An 18,045-nucleotide genomic window follows, 5' to 3' on the forward strand; every position below is an offset into this window, starting at 1 on the left:
AAAACCAATTCATTAACCATGAACTAAAATACCCATTATGTGCTAGAGACTATAGTAAGACATAGTTCTTGTCCTTAAATGGTTGACAATTTAGCAGAAAAGTTATGAAACAAAGCTATAAAATGTGATAAGTTCTAGAAAAATGACAAGAACAGTACTTTGTAAGCCCCTATTATAAAGCAATTAATTTTACTGGAGGTGTGAAAGGGAAGAAGGCACTACAAAAGGTAGTAACCTTACAGCTGAACCTTGCAGGTCAAGTAGAATTTTGCCAAGGAAAGAAGGGAAACAATAGTATTCCAAAGAGGGAACTGGATGAGAAATGCAAAAGTGCATGCACAAAGGTGCATGATGTGTTCAAGGAATTAGAATATAAGCTATGCCTGTTTTAAGCTATGTTCCCAATATTTGAAGAGTGCACAACTTATATTGGGTGGTCAGTAAATCTTAGCTTTATGAGAGAATTTACAAGTATTTCAATGTGCATAGAAAGGGGGATATGTGATAAGACATGAAGCTGGCCAAATGATAAAGAACCTCAGTCCAAAGGGGCTCAGCTTAAAGTGGTAGGCAACAGGGAGTCACTTAAAAGGCCATAATGTAACCAGAGTTGTGTTTCAGAAACAACTGTAATGAGACAGTGTCCTTTATGAGCTAAGTATGAAAACACAAGAAAAGGACAGGGTCATAAGATCTTTCACTTTCCCTGAATATGATACACACACCACACACACAAACAGCGAGAGAGAGAGAGAGAGAGAGAGAGAGAGAGAGAGAGAGAGAGAGAGAGAGGGGGGGGAGGGAGGGGAGGGAGGGAGATGGGGGGGGGAGAGCGCTTTTAGATTAAATAATTTGAACTGTCGGTCAAGATGGTAGAGTAGGTTAATGCTGAGCTCCCTTCCTCCCATGACCGCATTAAAATTACAACTAAATTATAAGACAACCATCATTGAGAAGCAACTGAAGACTAGCTGAATACAAATTCTATAACTAAGAATATAAAGCAGCAGCCACAAGAATGGTAAGCGGGACAAAGATGCAGAACAAGCTGTTCCCACACCCACAGTGTAGCGATGAAGAATCCGGAGAGCCGGCCCGGTGTGGCTCCAACCTGTGAACCAAGAGGTCACTAGTTTGGTTCCTGGTAAGGGCACATGCCCAGGTTGCGGGCTTGATCTCCAGGAGGGGCGTGCAGGAGGCAGCTGATCAATGTTTATCTCTCATTGCTGTTTCTATCTTTCTATCACTCTCTTTCTCTCTCTCTAAAATAAAAAAGAAAGTAACATAAAAAAATTGGGATAAATATTTTGGCCATAGAGGTATCTGTGAGGGAGGAGCAAGGGGTACTAGCTCCACAGTGGGTCCCCCAGGCCGGGGCACCAGTGCCTGGAAGTGAAGTCCCCATAACATCTGACTGAAAACAAGCAGAGATTGCATCTGAGTGAGATGGATGGCTGCAGGAGACAGAGGTGTTCCTCTTGAGGAACAAGGACTACCCTGCTTTTTAGGGGTTTGTGGACAGACTCATTTGCTCACAGACTTTCTAACTGGGCTCCAGTGCAGGAATGGCAACTCACACAGTGCCAGGAACATACATGGAGGAACTGAATTGGCTAGCTTCACAGCAAGGGCTGAAAGAGCAGGGGTTGGAACTACTCTCTCTGGAGAGGGAACTGCTGGTGGGTACTACTGCTCCTTTGTTGAGCCCTCCCTCCACCCCCCACCCAGGTGGCAGGTGCAGGTGGGTGCCAAATCTGAGCTCTCCATTATCACTGTTTACCCTGCCCTGGTGATTCCCTGAGATCTCATCCCACCCAAGCGCCGGGCTGAGCCACTTCCAGTGGCTTTTCCGCACAAGTGGCCTGCCTTGGCTCATGTTGCACTTTTGTAATATCTATCAAAGGTCCACAAACCCCTAACAAGCAGAGGCAGGCCTTGACATGACCCATACATCTTGCTAAGTGGCCCCAAGCCTGGCACAAAAAGCAACCAGTCTCAACTTGCACTGCAACTCCTATCAGGTGGCCCAAAGCCTGGCATAAGCTGCAGCCAAGGTTGGCCTGGAATGTAAGCTTCAAATAAGCGGCCACAAACCCGGCACAAGAGGTGTCTGGCCTCAGCTCAAATTGTGGGACCAAAGAGTCCCAAGTCCAGCATTAGTGGCAGCTCACCTCAATTCACAGAAAAGCCTCTCCCGGGAGCCTCCAAGTCCACGACACATCATTCCCAGGTGGCCCCGAGCTGGGTTCAAACAGAAGCTGGACGTGACCTGCAATGGAGCCCCTCCCAAGAACCAACACACCTGGTGGATGGCTTCAGACCACACCAGAGTACCACCCAACCAGCTCCTAAAATGAAAAACTGGAAGGGCAGACTCAGCTGGCACCAGAGTCCCACTAAAGCAGCTCCCACTCTGTGGGGTCAGCTCCCTCACAACAGCTTTTTTGCAGCAGTCATGGCAAGCCCTCACATTTAGTCAGGCTTAGGGTCAATCCCACCCACTAACATGCCAACAGCAATCAAGGCTCAACTACAATAGGAGGGCAAACACAACTAGGGACATGTCTGGAGTACTCGGCTCAGGTGAACAAGTAGACTGCTCCACTGGGCCTCACAGGACACCTACTACATAAGGTCACCTTGCCAAGACTGGGAGACACAGCAGATCTATAATACAAAACAAACACAGGGAGTTAGCCAAAATAAGGACAAGAAACATGTCCCAAATGAAAGAACAGGACAATACTCCAAAAAAGAACTCACCAAAATGGAGATGATACAGAGTTCAAAATGCTATTTATAAGGATTCTCAATAACTTAGGGGAAGAAAAGATGAACTCAGTGAGAACCACATTGGAGATAGAAACCATAAGAAAGAATCAGTCAGAAATGAAGAATACTATAACTGAAATAAAAAATACATTAGAGGGAATCAACAGGTTAGATGAAAAACAGGATCAAAGCAGTGAACTGGAAGACAAGGTAGCAGAAAACACCCAGTTGATACAGCAAAAAAATATGTGGGTAGTTGACCTCTGGGACAACATAAAGCACACCAACATATGGGTACTAAAAGGAGAAATGAAGGCAAGGATTTGAGAACCTATGTAAAGAAAAGACTGAAAACTTACCTAATGTGGTGAAGAACACAGACATACAAGTCCAACAAGCACATAGTCCCAAGCAAGATGAACTCAAAGAGGCCCATACAAAAACACATCATAATTAAAATACCAAAGGTTAAAGACAAAGAGAGAATCTTAAAAGTAGCTAGAGACTCCAGGGAGCCTGGTTCAGCAGGGTGGCAGCCATATGCCCTTGGAAACATCATTGCACTTCCTGGTGCTTCAGTTTGCTCATTTGGAAGACATAAATAACAACCTGCCCTAGCCATGTCCAGGAAATTTTTACAATTAAGGAGTAAGGTTATTAATGTGCAAGTGGGTTGCAAATATCCATAATCATTAAAATAAATGTGCATACATACAAATGTACACACACAAATATAGATGTAGTCATTATTTTGCAGGTTGTGACAACTGTCATACATGAATAATCAATAATAAATCATTGATTAAATATCTGGAAGATAATCCTATAATCTTGAAGATAACAATATTACCTTTCAAATGGGTGGCTGTGCCTTTTTTAACGTGATGTATACAATTCACATCCCACTGAATTCTCGTGGAGGCACACTAGCTGGACTGAAAGATCACCTAAGCAGAGAACCCCTGAGATGAGGTCATCAGAGGCTCCCTGGGAGTGCTAACCAGGAAATCTGCGCATGACAGTTCTAATCAGGAAAATCCAAGATGAAATCTCCATCCCAGGGAGACCACATGTGAAAGCATCTCAGAAGTTGGAAAGAGAAGTCTCACAGGAGCTATCTAACCAGGGAAGTTCTGTGTGCAGCTTCTACCTGGGACGCGTGGGGCTGATTAATAAGCGGCACCTTCAAAAAGTCCTGCAACTTTGAGATCCACATAGATGGAAACTTATTCGTTGTACAATTATTTTAAAAATAAATTTTATAAAGGAAAAATAAAATAAACAAGTAAATAAATAAAAGTAGCTAGTGAAAAGCAGTTACGTGCAAAGGGGCTCCCATCAAAATATCAACTGATTTTCAACAGAAACTTTGCAGGCCAGTTGGAAGAGGCATAAAATATTCAAAGTAATGAAAAGCAAAGATCTACAATCCAGATTACTCTCCCTAGCAAAGCTATCATTTAGAATTGAAAGAGTGATAGAGTCTCCCAGACAAGAAAAAGCTAATGAGTTTATCACCACTAAATTACAGGAAATATTAAAGGACTTCTTGCAGTAGAAAATATCAAAAATATGAATATGCCCTGGCCAGGTGGCTCAGTTGGTTGGGTGTTGCCCCAGGCTCCAAGGGGTTGCTGGTTCAATTCCCTGTCAGGGCATATGCCTGGGTTCCAGGCTCCATCCCCACTGGGGGGGCATGCAGGAGGCAGTCAGTATATGTGTCGCTTTCACATCAATGTTTCTCTCTCTCTCCTCTCTAAAAATCAATGTAAAAGTTTTTACAGTAATGACTCAATAAATTATAAGACTGCCTGGCCAGTTTGTCTCAGTGGTTGAGCGTCTACTTATGAACCAGGAGGTCACGACTTGCTTTCGGTCAGGGCACATGCCTGGGTTGCAGGCTCGATCCCCAGGTAGGGGGCGTGCAGGAGGCAACTGACCAATGATTCATTATTGATGTTTTATCTCTCCCTCTCCCTTCCTCTCTGAAATCAATAAAAAATATATTTTAAAAAAATTGTGAAACTAGTACAAAGGTTAAAAGGGGGGAAATCATGTGTAATTACTACAATAAGTTAAAGAATACACATATACACAAAAGAACTTAAAAATGACAAAAACTTAAACATGGAGGATGTGAGTAAAAATTGTAGTGATTTCAGAATATGTTCAAACTTAAATGACCATCAAGTTAAAACAGACTGCTATAAACTTAATTTGGTATAGATGAAGCATATGGTAACCACAAACCAAAAATCTACAAGAGGAACAAGAAATAAAGAGAAAGGAAGCCAAACACAGCACTATAAAAAGGCATCAACAAACAAAGAGAGCAAGAGAATAACAAAGAAAAAGAAAACTACAAAAGTAACCAGAAAACAATAAAATGACAATAAGTAAATACTTATCAATAATTAATTAAAACATAAAAGGCTTAAATACTCCAATCAAAAGACATAGGCTGCCCTAGCCAATTTGGTTCAGTGGATCGAGCGTCTGCCTGCGGACTTAAGGGTCCCAGGTTCGATCCTGCTCAAGGGCATATACCTTGGTTGTAGGCTCAATCTCCAGTGTGGGATGTGCAGGAGGCAGTCAATCGATGATGTTCCTCTCTCATCGATGTTTCTATCTCTCTATCCCTGTCTCCCTCACTCTCTTTCTAAAAAAACAAATAAATAAAAACATATTTAAAAAAAAAAAAGACATAGGCTGACTGAATGGATTAAAAAACAAGACCCATACATATGCTGCCTATAAGAGACCCACTTCAGATTAAAATATTACAAACAGCCCTAGCTGTTGTGGCTTAGTGGAAAGAGTGTCAGCTTGCGAATCAAAGGGTCCCAGCTTCAAGGGCATGTATTTGGTTGCAGGCTCCTCCACGGCCCAGGCCCTGGATGGGGCTCGTGCAGGAGGCAACCATTCGATGTGTTTCTCTCACATCGATATTTCTCTCTGTCTTTCCTTCTCTCTTCTACTCTCCTCAAAAATCAATGGGAAAATATCCTCAGGTAAGGATTAAAAAAAAAAAAAAAAAAAAGAAATTACCTGAAAGTAAAAGGTTGAAAAAACATGTCATGCAAACTGAAATGAAAAAAACAAAAACTGGGACAGCAATACTTATATCAGACAAAACAGAATTTAAAACAAGGGACATAACAACCAATAAAGAAGGGTATTTTAAAATGATAAAGGGATCAATCCAAAAAGAGAATATAATGCTTGCAAACATCTATGCACACAATATAGGAGCATCTAACCATAGAAAGCAAATACTGACAGGTATAAGGAAGAGATCAACAGTATTAAAGTCGGAGTTAGAAAATCAGTAAGAAAACAGTAGACTTGAATGACATATTAGACCATATGGATATAAATTATAATAATATTAGAGCATACCACTCCAAATCAGCAGAATACATTCTTTTCTTTTTAAAATATGTTTTAATTGATTTTAGAGAGAGGGGAAGGAACAGGGATATAGAGATAGAAACATCGATGAATAGAAACATTGATCAGCTGCCTCCTAGACACCCTCTATGGGGAACAAGCCCACAACCCAGGCATTGAACCGGTGACCTCTTGGTTCTTCGGTCAACGCTCAACCACCCCGGCCAGGCTACACATTCTTTTCAAGTGCACAGGAATGAGCACATGCTAGGCTATAAAACAACTCTCAACCTATTAAAAAGGATCAAACTCATATCATTTATCTTCTCCAATCCAATGGTATACTAGAAATTAATTCTAAGAACACTGAAAAACATAAACACTTGGAGGCTAAACAACACACTACCAAACAATATATGGGTAACAACGAGGTCAAGGGAGAAATCAAAAGATATTTTGAGTCAAATGGAAACAAATACAGAATGACCCAAAATCTATGGAACACAGCCAAAGTAGTTGTAAGAGGGAAACTCATAGCAATATAGGCCTACCTCAGGAAACAAGAAAAATCTCAAATAAACAATTTAACCTTATACCTGAAGAACTAGAAAAAGGACAAACAAAGCCCGAATTGAATAGAAGGAGAGAAATAATAAAGATTAGAGTGGAAATAAATAGAGTCAAAAAATACAAAATATCAATAAGACCAAGAGTTGGTTCTTTGAAGAGATAAACAAAACAGTTAAAAATTTAACCTAACTCATGAAGAAAAAAAGAGGACCCAAATAAAACCAGGAAAGAAAGAGAAGTACCAACTGATACCACAGAAATACAAAAGATTTTAAGAAAATACTACCAACAAGTATATGCCAACAAACTGGATAAACCGAAGAAATAGATAAATTCCTAGAAAAATAGAATCTTCCACCTTAGCTGGGTGGCTAAGTTGGCTGGAGCATCATCCCATACACCAAAAAGTTTACAGGTTTGATTCCTAGTTGGGGGCGTGTACAAGACACAACCAATCAATGTTTCTCTCTCTCCTTAATGATTTTCTCTCTCTCTCCCCTTCCCTCTCTCTCTCAAGTCAATTTATATCTATTCTCAGGTGAGGATTAAAAAAACAACAACAAAACATATAATCTTCCAAGGCTGAATCAGGAAGAATAAGAGAATCTGAACAGACTGATAACTACTAATGAAATCCAATCAGCAAGAAAAAATTCCCAACAAAGTCCTGAACAAGATGGCTTCCCAAGTGAATTTTACCAAACATTCTAAGATTCAATACCTATCCTTCTCAGACCATCACAAAAAATCGAAGAGGAGGGAAAGCTCCCTAACACATTATACCAGGCCAGTATTATCCTGATAACAAAACCAAACTAAGATATTACAAAAAAAAAAGAAAGAAAATTATAGGCCAATATCTTGTTTGATCATAGATGCAAAAAATTCTTCAATAAAAAATTAGCACACTAAATTGAGCAAAAAATTAATATACTATGATCAAGTGGGATTTATTCCCAGAATGCAAGTCTGGTTCGATATCTACAAATCAATGTGATACATGACATAAAAAAAAAGAAGTATAAAAATCATATGATCATATAAATAGATGCAGAAAAAGCATTTGACAAAATACATTATCCACTGTTGGTAAAAACTCAGCAAAGTGAAGACAGAAGGAACACATTCAACAAAATAAAGGCCATATTTGACAACTACAGCTAACATCAACTCAATGGTAAAGGGGAGAAAGCTTTTCTTTAAGAGCAGGAACAAGACAAGCCCTGTCTGATGTTGCTTCGTTGATTTGTCATCATCCTGTGCACCACGAGGTTGCCGTTTCCATTCTCAGTCAAGGGCACAAGCCCAGGGTGCGGGCTCAATCCTTGGTAAGAGGTGTGCAGGAGGCAGCCTATTGATATTGTGCTTTTCATAGTGATGTTTTCCTCTCTCTCAAAATCAATAAACTATTCTTAAAAAAAAAAAAAAAAATCAGGAACAAGCCAAGATTGTCCAGTTAGCAAACCATTGGAGATCCTAGCCACAGCAATCAGACAAGAAATAAAATGCACCTGAATTGAAAAGTAAAAATTAAACTGCATTAGATTGTTTGAGATTTTTTTGTTTCTTGAGGATTTTGCATCCACGTTCAAGAGGGATACTGGCCTATACTTTTCTTTTTTAAACATGTCTTTTTCTGGCCCAGCCAGAGTGGCTCAGTTGTTGAGCGTTGATCTATGAACTAGGAGGTCATGGTTTGATTCCTGGTCAGGGCACATGCCCAGGTTGCAGGCTCGATCCCCAGTCGGGGACGTGTAGGAGGCAGCCAATCAATGATTCTCTCTCTTATTTTATTTTTATAAGGAGGTCAGCTTAGTAGGACAGAGCATGCTGTGGGGAGTGCTCAGAATAGAGTTTGGAAATGTATGGTAGGGTTAGATACTGAAGTATTTTGTAAGCCAGTCCATGGTCTCTCTCATCATTGATGTTTCTCTCTCTCTCTCCCTCTCCTTTCCTCTCTGAAATCAATAAAAATATACTGGGAAAAAATGTCTTTGTCTGATTTTGCTATCAGGGTAATACTGACCTTGTAAAATGAGGTAGGGAGAGTTCCCTTTCCTTCGATTTTGTGAAATAGTTTGAGGAGAACAGGCATTAAATCTTCTTTGAATGTTTGGTAAATTTCACTTGTATGCCATTATTTGCAGATGACATACTACATAAAAAACCATAAAGAATCCACCAAAAACCTATAAGAACTAATAAATGATTCAATAAAGTAGCATAGTACAAAATTTTAAAATTGGTGTATTTTTGTATACCAATAATGAACTACTGAAAGAGAAATTAAGAAAATAAACCAATTTACAATTGCATGGAAAAGAATAAAATACCTAAGAGTAAATTTAACCAAAGAGATAAAAGATCTATACTTGGAAAATTGTAAGGCACTAGAAGAAGAAACTGAAGAAAATACAAATAAATGGAAGGATATATGGTGCTCATATATAGAAATATTATCATTGTTAAAATGTCCATACTACCCAAAACAATTTACTATTCAATGCAATCCTGATCAAAATACCAATGGCATTTTTCACAGAACTAGAACAAATAATCTTAAAGTTTATTTGGAACCAGAAAAGACCCCAAATATCCAAAGTATCTTGAAAAAAAAAAAATACCAAAGTTGGAGGTATCACACCACCTGATATCAAACTATACTATAAGGCTAATATAATAATAAAAATAACATGGTACTGACATAAAAACAGACACAAAAATCAAGGGAACAGAATAGAAACCCAAGAAAAGAACCAATGCCTATACGGTCAATTAATCTGTGACAAAGGAGGCAAGAATATACAATGGGGAAAGACAGTCTCCTCAATAAATGGTAATGGGAAAACTTGATAGATACATGCAAAAGAATGAAACTGGACCACTTTCATAAACCACCTACAAGATGGATTAAAGACTTAAATGTAAGACTTGGAACCATAAACTTGCAGCAAACCCTTCGACATTGCTCTTAGTGATATTCCTTTGGATATGTCTCCTCAGGCAAGGAGAACAAAAGAAAAAATAAACAAATAAGACTACATCAAACTAAGCAGGTTCTGCATGAAGGGAACCATCAACAAAATGAAAAGATAATCTACCAAATGGAAGGAGACATTTGCTAATGATACATCCAATAAGGGGTTAATATCCAAAATACATAAGGAACTCATACAACGTAACACACACACACACACACACACACACATCTGATTAATAAATGGACAGAGGACCTGAATAGACATATCTCCAAAAGGACAATATGAAAGATGCTCAACATCACTAATCATTAGGGAAATGCAAATTAAAACCACAATGAGCTATCACCTCACACTTGTCAGAATGGCTATTATTAATAAATCCACAAATAACAAGTGTTGGGGAGGATGTGAAGGAAAGGGAACCCTCGTGCATTGCTAGTGGGATTGTAAATTGGTGCAGCCACTATGGAAAACAGTATGGAGGTTCCTCAAAAAATTAAAAAAAATAGAACTATCACATAGCCCAGCAATTTCACTTCTAGGTATTTAGCTGAAAAAATCCAAAACACTAATTCAAAAAGCTATATATACCCTTGTTTGTTGAAGCATTATTTACAACAGTCAAAATAAGGAAGCAACCTAAGTGTCCATAAATAGCAAAATGAATAAAGATGTGGCACATATATACAATGCAATATTACTTAGCCATAAAAAGGAATGAAATGCTGCCATTTGCAACGACATGGTTGGACCTAGAAGGTATTATGTTAAGTGAAATAAGTCAGAGAAAGACAAATATCAGACAATTTCATTTACATGTGAAATCTAAAAAATAAACAAGCAAAACAAAACAGAAACAAGCTCATAGATACAGAGAACAAATTGATGGTTGCTAGCCCTAGCCAGTGTTGCTCAGTGGGTTGGGCATCGTCCTGTGAACCAGAAGGCTGCTGGTTCAATTCTTGGTTAGGGAACATGCCCCGGGTAGCAGGCTCAATCCCTGGCAGGGGGTGTGCAGGAGGCAGCTTATCGATGTATCGCTCTCACATCTATGTTTCTCTCTCCCTCTCCCTTCTCTCTCTAAAAATCAATTTAAAAATCTTGGAAAAAAAATTGATGGTTGCTAGATGTGAGGGAAGTTGGAGAAATGGGTGAAAAAAGGGAAGGGATTAAGATGTGCAAATTGCCAGTTACAAAAACAGTCATAGAGATAGATTTATCAAATGAGATAAATCAGTGGAAAGAGAAGTGCAAACAAGACATCATAGATTAAGCAAAGTCCTAAAGGGGATGGATAACAAAAAAGACAAATGGTGATACTTCTAAAACTATGAATAAGCGAAGATACAAATAACTGGTGTGAAGGTAATCTGAGAGTTTCTATTTGAGGGATCCTATTTTTCACTGAGCTAGAAGAGGTCTGCAGTGAAGATGAGAGGGTGGGATTGTAAACTGGTGCAGCCACTATGGTAAACAGTATGGTGCTGCTTCTTGAGGAGATCCAGTAACACTAAAATTGGTTTGAATTTCTAAGTTCATTTCAAGTGATGGTGGGGAAATACGATTCAGGAACAAAATGAATCCCAGGAGAAGCCAATCTGAGATAAAAGTTGGGGAAACTGCTGACAAGAATGCGGAAAGAAAGCAAAGAATAGCCCAGCCGACGTTGACCTATGAACCAGAAGGTCAGAGTTTGATTTCCCCATCAGGGAACATGCCTGGGTTGTGGACTCCATCCTGTGTGGGGCATACAGGAGACAGCCAATCAATGATTCTCTCTCATCACTACTGTTTCTATCTCTCTCTCCCTCTCCCTCCCTCTCTGAAATCAATAAAAATATATTTTAAAAAAAGACAGTGAAGAATAAAAAGAGTACCAAGTAAAGTTGAGCAGTATGAGAATAGAAATAAACTTTAGCCATGACTGATATGTTTCTCTTAGCTGATATATGTTTCTCTCTCTCCTTCCTCTCTCTCTAAAATCAATAAAAAACATAAAAAGCCCTAGCTGGTTTGGCTCAGTGGACAGAGCGTTAGCCTGTGGACTGAAGGGTCCCGGGTTTGATTCTGGTCAAGGGCACATGCCTGGGTTTCGGGCTTGGTCCCCAATAGGGGGCCTGCAGGAGGCAGCAGATCAATGATTCTCTCTCACCATTGATGTTTCTATCTCTCTTCTTCTCCCTCTCTGAAATCAATAAAAAATACATATATTTTAAAAAAAACACATAAAAAAAGAGCAAAAGATAAAAAAAAAAAAAGCTTTAATGTTGCAAAAATGTGTGATTATATGATATTCTCAGCTAGACTGTTCAGGCCAGAGTTTATAAACTGTGAAGGCAAATGATTGTGCTGTTTTGGGGTTGAAGGTGGTTGTGAAGATCATAACAATGATTCATAAAATCCCACTGAGTAAGGAAGACAGTGATACAAAAAAATGGATATTTCAAAGGAAGAACTGCATTTAATGACTAAATCGATATGGAATCTGATGAAGAAAAACAAAGAATTAAACAAGATTCCTGATTATCTGTAAAACTGACAGACTAATGATCAAAACAGAGTTCTTGGAGAGAGAATAGGCTACAGGGATGATTACTCAAAAATTTATTGTAAGATTTAGATTGAAAAAGCTTTTTAGAACAATCCTGTCATTTTAAAAAGGAATAGTAATAAAGTAAGTCCCAGAGAAGTTAGGTGACTTTGCTGAAGTCTTCAGACACTAAACAGAGACTAGAAATGACTTTAAACTCGATGCCGTTTCTAGTACACCACAGAACCTCACTAATATCTGGAGCTTGACATGTTGGCAGGAAATACAAATGGTGCTGCTTCTTGAGGAGATTCAGTAACACAAAAATTGGTTTGAATTTCTAAGTTCATTTCAGGTGATAGTGGGGAAATATGATTCAGGAACAAAATGAATCCCAGGAGAAGCCAACCTGAGATAAAATATTTGCTCTGGTAACCCACATAGAGAGAATCAAGAGTTGGATGTAGAATGATATAAGCACTTCAAATATTCTAATGCAAGCACACTGTATGCTTAAAAATCCTCTCAATGTCATTTGGTAATATAGACAGGACATATAAATTATTATGGCTTTAAACATTAAGAAGAGCTTTGCTTACTTAAGGTTCTTTTTATCTTACACAAATATGAAATACTGAAATCTAATTAAGTCTCTTTTAAGGGACTAGATATTTGCCTTACCTTTACTACCTTGTAGTCACACAAGTATTCCACCTCATAATTGTTTAGATTCCTTTTGGTGATTCCAATCGATTTACATGTGAGCTTTTCTTTTCTACATACTTCCTGAAGAGTATCAAGTGAAACTAGGCAAGGCACACACCAAGCTACAATAAGAAAATAGAACTCTTTACTAATGAAATAGCTACTGAATTAAAACAAAAAAAGAAAAGGAAAAACTTAAGATTTCTATATCCCCACCCTTCTACTGGCAACTTTACAGGACTAAAAATTCATATGACAAGAAACCATTTTTGTGTCTTCAAGACAAAGGTAAGCATTAAAGAACTATTTTGGTAAATTGGTCTTCTTGGACTTTTTCATGTCCTACTATGTTTAACTGATGTCAAATAATTTCTACTGAGCCACCTGAACAAAATATTTCATGTCTGTAAGCTTCCTTAAGATTACCTATAGATGCAAAGGTCAAAAGGGGTAAGGGTTTTTACTTTTCCATTATAGTCTACATAGAATTACTGTTTTAATAAAATGTAAATGGCTAGGGCATTCTTATTGTTAGAAATATATCCTAAAATATCTTATGATTTGTTAAAATTTTAAAAAGTAACTTTCCCCCCTTTCTCTTAGTTGGCTAAGAAGTGAAATCTAACTGAAATATAGTTCTGTGACAAGATCATACATCATATGTCCTTTTTCCAGTTTGCAATGTTGCATGAAATTTTAACTCCACTTATTTTGCCCATGCTTCAAAGTTATTATTAAGGGAAATAAACCTGTTATAATAACATAATGGACGGTATACTGGTTTTTGTCATACTCATTTTCTGTATTGTTTTTTAAAGCCAAGAATTACAAAACAGAGTCTTCAATTTACATCAGCCGTACACCAAGCTTGAAGAAAATCAGACACCACTCAATCAGTCTTACAGTAGCCAATACCTAACTGTGCTGCAGCAGATTTTACCCTAAAATTTCTGCTCCCATATTGCTAGTAAAATATGCTAACACAAACTGATGTTTAGACATCTGTAATAAACTTGGTCTCATGGCTAGTGTTATGGTAAGCACTAGGGAAGATCAAAGGCCCTCTGCCCCAGCCTTTACTAGGCCACTGAGTATATGACCTGAGCGAGATTTTCACTGTTCTGGGTGTCAGATTCACTGAAATAATTCAATTGTTGGAGTAAACTGGGGTTCCGAAACAACATCTATAGGTAAACTCAAGCTTTACTTGGTAGCTCTCCAAGGTAGTTGTGATAACTTTTGTGTTTTGAGGTAATTTAGAGAGACCACAGCTGATTTTGCTTTATCCATTTTTCACCCTCCACTCACACGGGGACTTCACGGTAAGAAACCCTGAAGCAGGATTTCTATCTCTACCCTACTGTCCCACAAAGGACTCATAATTTTACATCAAGAAAGTGAAAGACATTGTGTGTGTGTGTGTGTGTGTGTGTGTGTGTAACAGAAAGATATTTTTTAAAAAAATGGAGGGGGGGCGGGAGAAGAGGTTGCTTGCTTTGGGGTGGTGTGGGGGTAGAAGAGGAGTAGAACAGTCAAGAACCCTAAATCCTTTCCATTAAAAAACCTTCGGGCTGTTTTGTGTAAAGTTAACGTCATTATGCTGACCACATGCAAAAGAGGTTCCTCTAGGATATCTACCCCGATGACTTGTCTGCTGTAGATACCATTTTTATCTAGTTGAAGTAACAAGATTCAAGACACAGCCTTCGGTGGAAATGCTAGAGTTAAAACAAAACAAACAAACAAACAAACAAAAAAGAGCATAAGACACTCTTGTAACAGTTTTGATTAATGTAGGAAAAAAATTCATGTGCAAGATTAAACATTACATTGCCACCACACACACACACACACACACACACACACACACACACACACACAGTAATCTCTAGTGGAAGAAAATGTGGCGGATAAAGATTTCATAGTCTATGTGGAGAGGACCAGTCCTGGAAAACACCTTTAAATTCTAGAATGCAATGGAAGTTCCAGTCTTTCAAGAGCGCACAAGAACACACACACACGTTCAGTACCTAATTCTTTGGCGCAGACAACACAAGCTCCCGGAGATGTGCCCGGGATCCAGGCCGGAGGACACATCCCCAAATACCCACTTAGTGGAACCGCCTCCGACGAGGAGCTGAACCTCCTGGAGAGGCCGAACCGGGATGTACCCTCGCCCACTTCCTTTCCTAGCGGTCGCCAGCCAGCCCCGATTCCTTTCTTTCCTCGGACACCGAGGTCACACGCACACCACCGGGTTCTCCCGCTCCCCAGTTCAAAGCCGGCCCCAACACTAAACGTCCCGCTCAAACCACCACAAAGAAGTCAAGCCACACGCGCACCCACGGGAACCCGAGCCCCTGGGAATTAGCGGGAGCTGCGGCGGCCGCCCGCATACCTCCACGCCGCCACCGGGCGGGAGGGGGCCGACCCCGGCGGCGGGCGCGCAGGCCGGGGCGCAGGGGGAGACTCCGGGGAACGAGCCGGCCGAGGCGCGAGAAGGGTCAGGGGCCAGGGGCCAGGGGCAGGGCGAAGCCCGCGGGGCGCGTCTGGGGGCCCGGGTGTCGGCAGGGCGGGAGGCGGCGCTGCGTTGGGCCGGGCCCGCGCGTCCCGGCACGCTTCCCGGCTCGGGGGGTTCGCCAGCAGAAGGGAGCAGAGTGAGGGGCGCCGCTCTCTAGCCCTCACCTCCTCGCGCCTCGGCCCCGGCCGCCGCCATCTTGAGGAGCTTTCATTCAAACTGGCGCGGTCGGACGGGATAGCGCCGCGGGCCGGCACCCCGCCCCCGCCCGTCTCGCGCGGTAGTTGGGGGCCGGGCTGAGGGGCTGGAACCCGCGAGGCGTGCTGACGTCAACGGAGGCCGACCCCGGCCACCGGGGCGACCGCGCCTGCGCCCCAGGTCGCATTCCTGCGCGCGGGTGGGCGCCAGGTCCGCAGAGGGGCGGGCCTCAGGGGCGGGGCGAACCCCGTGGGCGGGAGCGGGCGGTGCTACCCTAGGTTGACAGCCGCCTGCCCCTGCGCGGCTGTTCATCTCCTGGTCAAGGAACACGTCCGTCAGGCCTCCCACTCATCTTATTTGTTACCTCGGCACTACATGTGCACTGTGCAAAAATAAAACAAACGGGACTATTCAGTACGTTCCCTTCCCATGCCTGTTCCGCAGCTACCTGAGCCCACTGGCTATTACGTTTCTTCCCATGTTACTCAGATCACAGGCTGTCAAATTGGATGAACCTTGGAATCCCTTTTGGAGGGGTTTTGCTTTCTGGTCCCGCTCGCAGAGATTGACTTCATCGACATGGGATGGGACCTGGACATTGGAAAATTTACAGCTCCCCAGGCGATTCTAGTGTGCAGCGGTTTGAAACAACCGTCGAGATCAGTGATTCTCACACTTGAATGTGCAGAAGAATCATCTGGGAATCTTATGAAATGGGAGATCGGGGCTGGAGAGCTGAGGTTCTGCATTTTTGATGAGTTCCCATAGTGTGCCTGATGATGCGTCTGGGTTGGTACCCCACCTTTGTAGCAAAGCTGCACTGACACCCAGCTCCTCTTAGCCTCTAAGGGGTCTCTACCCCTCCCTACCCACATCCATTCTTTTTTAAAAAAATATTTTTTTTTATTGGTTTCAGAGGAGATAGAAACATCAATGATGAGAGAGAATCATTGATCAGTGCGTGCCTCCTGCACGCCCCACACTGGGGATCAAGCCCACAACCTTAGCATGTGCCCTGACTGGGAATCAAACCAATGACTGCCAGGCCCCACATCCATTCTTCACACCGCAGCCATGGTGATTGTTCTAAACCAGCAATTTTCAACCTTTTTTTTTTTTTTTTAAATCTCAAGACACACATAAACTAATTACTAAAATCTGACTAAAAAATAGGTATAATTTTGATTCATTCACACTGGAGGGCTATTGTGTTGGCTGTTGTTATTTTAAAAATATATATTTCTATTGATTTCAGAGAGGAAGGGAGAGGGAAAAGAGAGATAGAAACATCAATGATGAGAATCACTAATGGGCTGCCTCCTGCCCGCCCCCCACTGGGGATGAGCCCAAAACCCAGGCATGTGCCCATGACCGAAATTGAACCCGGGACCCTTCAGTCCACAGGCTGAGGCTCTATCCACTGAGACAAACCAGCTAGGGCTGTCATTTTTTAATTTGACAATCTAAGGGAAAGGGGATCAGTATAAAGTAGAAATCTTAGAAGAGTAAACCGCAAAAACTTTGATAGAAAGCAGTTTGTCATCTACCAAGAATTTTAAAAATACATTTACGTAAAAAGTTACAAAAATATTTCAAAGCATCTGCATAAATTTAAAAATATTTTAAATGAACACAGGACATTAAAGGAATTAATGTTCGTTTCTGTTTTGAAATAGTGTCTAGCCATTAAAAAATGTTTAGGAAGCCTTTAGTATCATGGGCCTTAATATGGTAAACAAGAAAAACCTGAAAAAATATACAGTTTTAAATACATAAGAAAAACTGTATAGAAAGATAAATGTGCTAGTAAATTATCTAGGGAGAATTTTTGTCATTTTTTAATTTGACAAGCTAAGGGAAAAGAGGTCAGTGCTCCTGACTAAACAGTCAGGTATTGCATGTTTTATTTTTTCTGAGAATCCAGTTTATTTCCATATTGTGGACAGATCCAGTCAGTGTGATCAGTTTTTCTGCTCATGTAATAATTTATCAAAATAAAATTTCCCACAACTCTTTTTCATCAACTCTGAAAATCCTGGTCTGACAACATACCCAAATAAAGCTCTTGAAAACCTCGTCTTAAAATTTGGAAGAAAGTGTGGCAAGTCTTTTCTGTAATAGTTACAGAAGTACCCATGGCTAAAGAGCAATTTATGTTTTCAAAAGTGACTAGTACAACAATTGAACTCATAAAATTAATGTTTCAGTGCACTTTACTCCAGTTTTAGCCAACATGCTACATTGTCTTTTTGGGGGTGGGGATACATAAAGTGGACTTGAGGATTTCCATTGTATGAAGACATAGGACTCTGCAAGCAAAACAGTGTAAGCTGCCTTTTTTCTTAAGAGCCAGACATTTTAAGACAGAAGCTTTTCAAAAC

General features: G+C 40.6%; 1 protein-coding gene across 2 annotated transcripts in view; it reads right to left on the reverse strand.

The window, feature by feature from the left end:
- The window catches only part of SUV39H2 (SUV39H2 histone lysine methyltransferase), a 35,733-nt gene extending 19,923 nt beyond the window's left edge, over nt 1-15,810 (reverse strand). Inside the window, exons 1-2 of one of the 2 annotated variants that reach the window (XR_008557393.1) lie at nt 15,634-15,810; nt 12,925-13,070 (exon numbers count right to left, since the gene is read on the reverse strand). Coding sequence is in view for 1 of the 2 variants with exons in the window: in XM_008148817.3 (XP_008147039.2) it covers nt 12,925-13,070; nt 15,634-15,664 (177 nt within the window). In the remaining variant the exon portion in view is untranslated. The remainder of the gene's footprint in view (nt 1-12,924; nt 13,071-15,633) is intronic. The other variant, XM_008148817.3, reaches the window with a different exon arrangement.
- Between the last annotated feature and the right edge of the window lie 2,235 nt (nt 15,811-18,045).

Source organism: Eptesicus fuscus, chromosome 2 (assembly GCF_027574615.1).
Source record: "Eptesicus fuscus isolate TK198812 chromosome 2, DD_ASM_mEF_20220401, whole genome shotgun sequence".
NCBI lineage: Eukaryota > Metazoa > Chordata > Mammalia > Chiroptera > Vespertilionidae > Eptesicus > Eptesicus fuscus.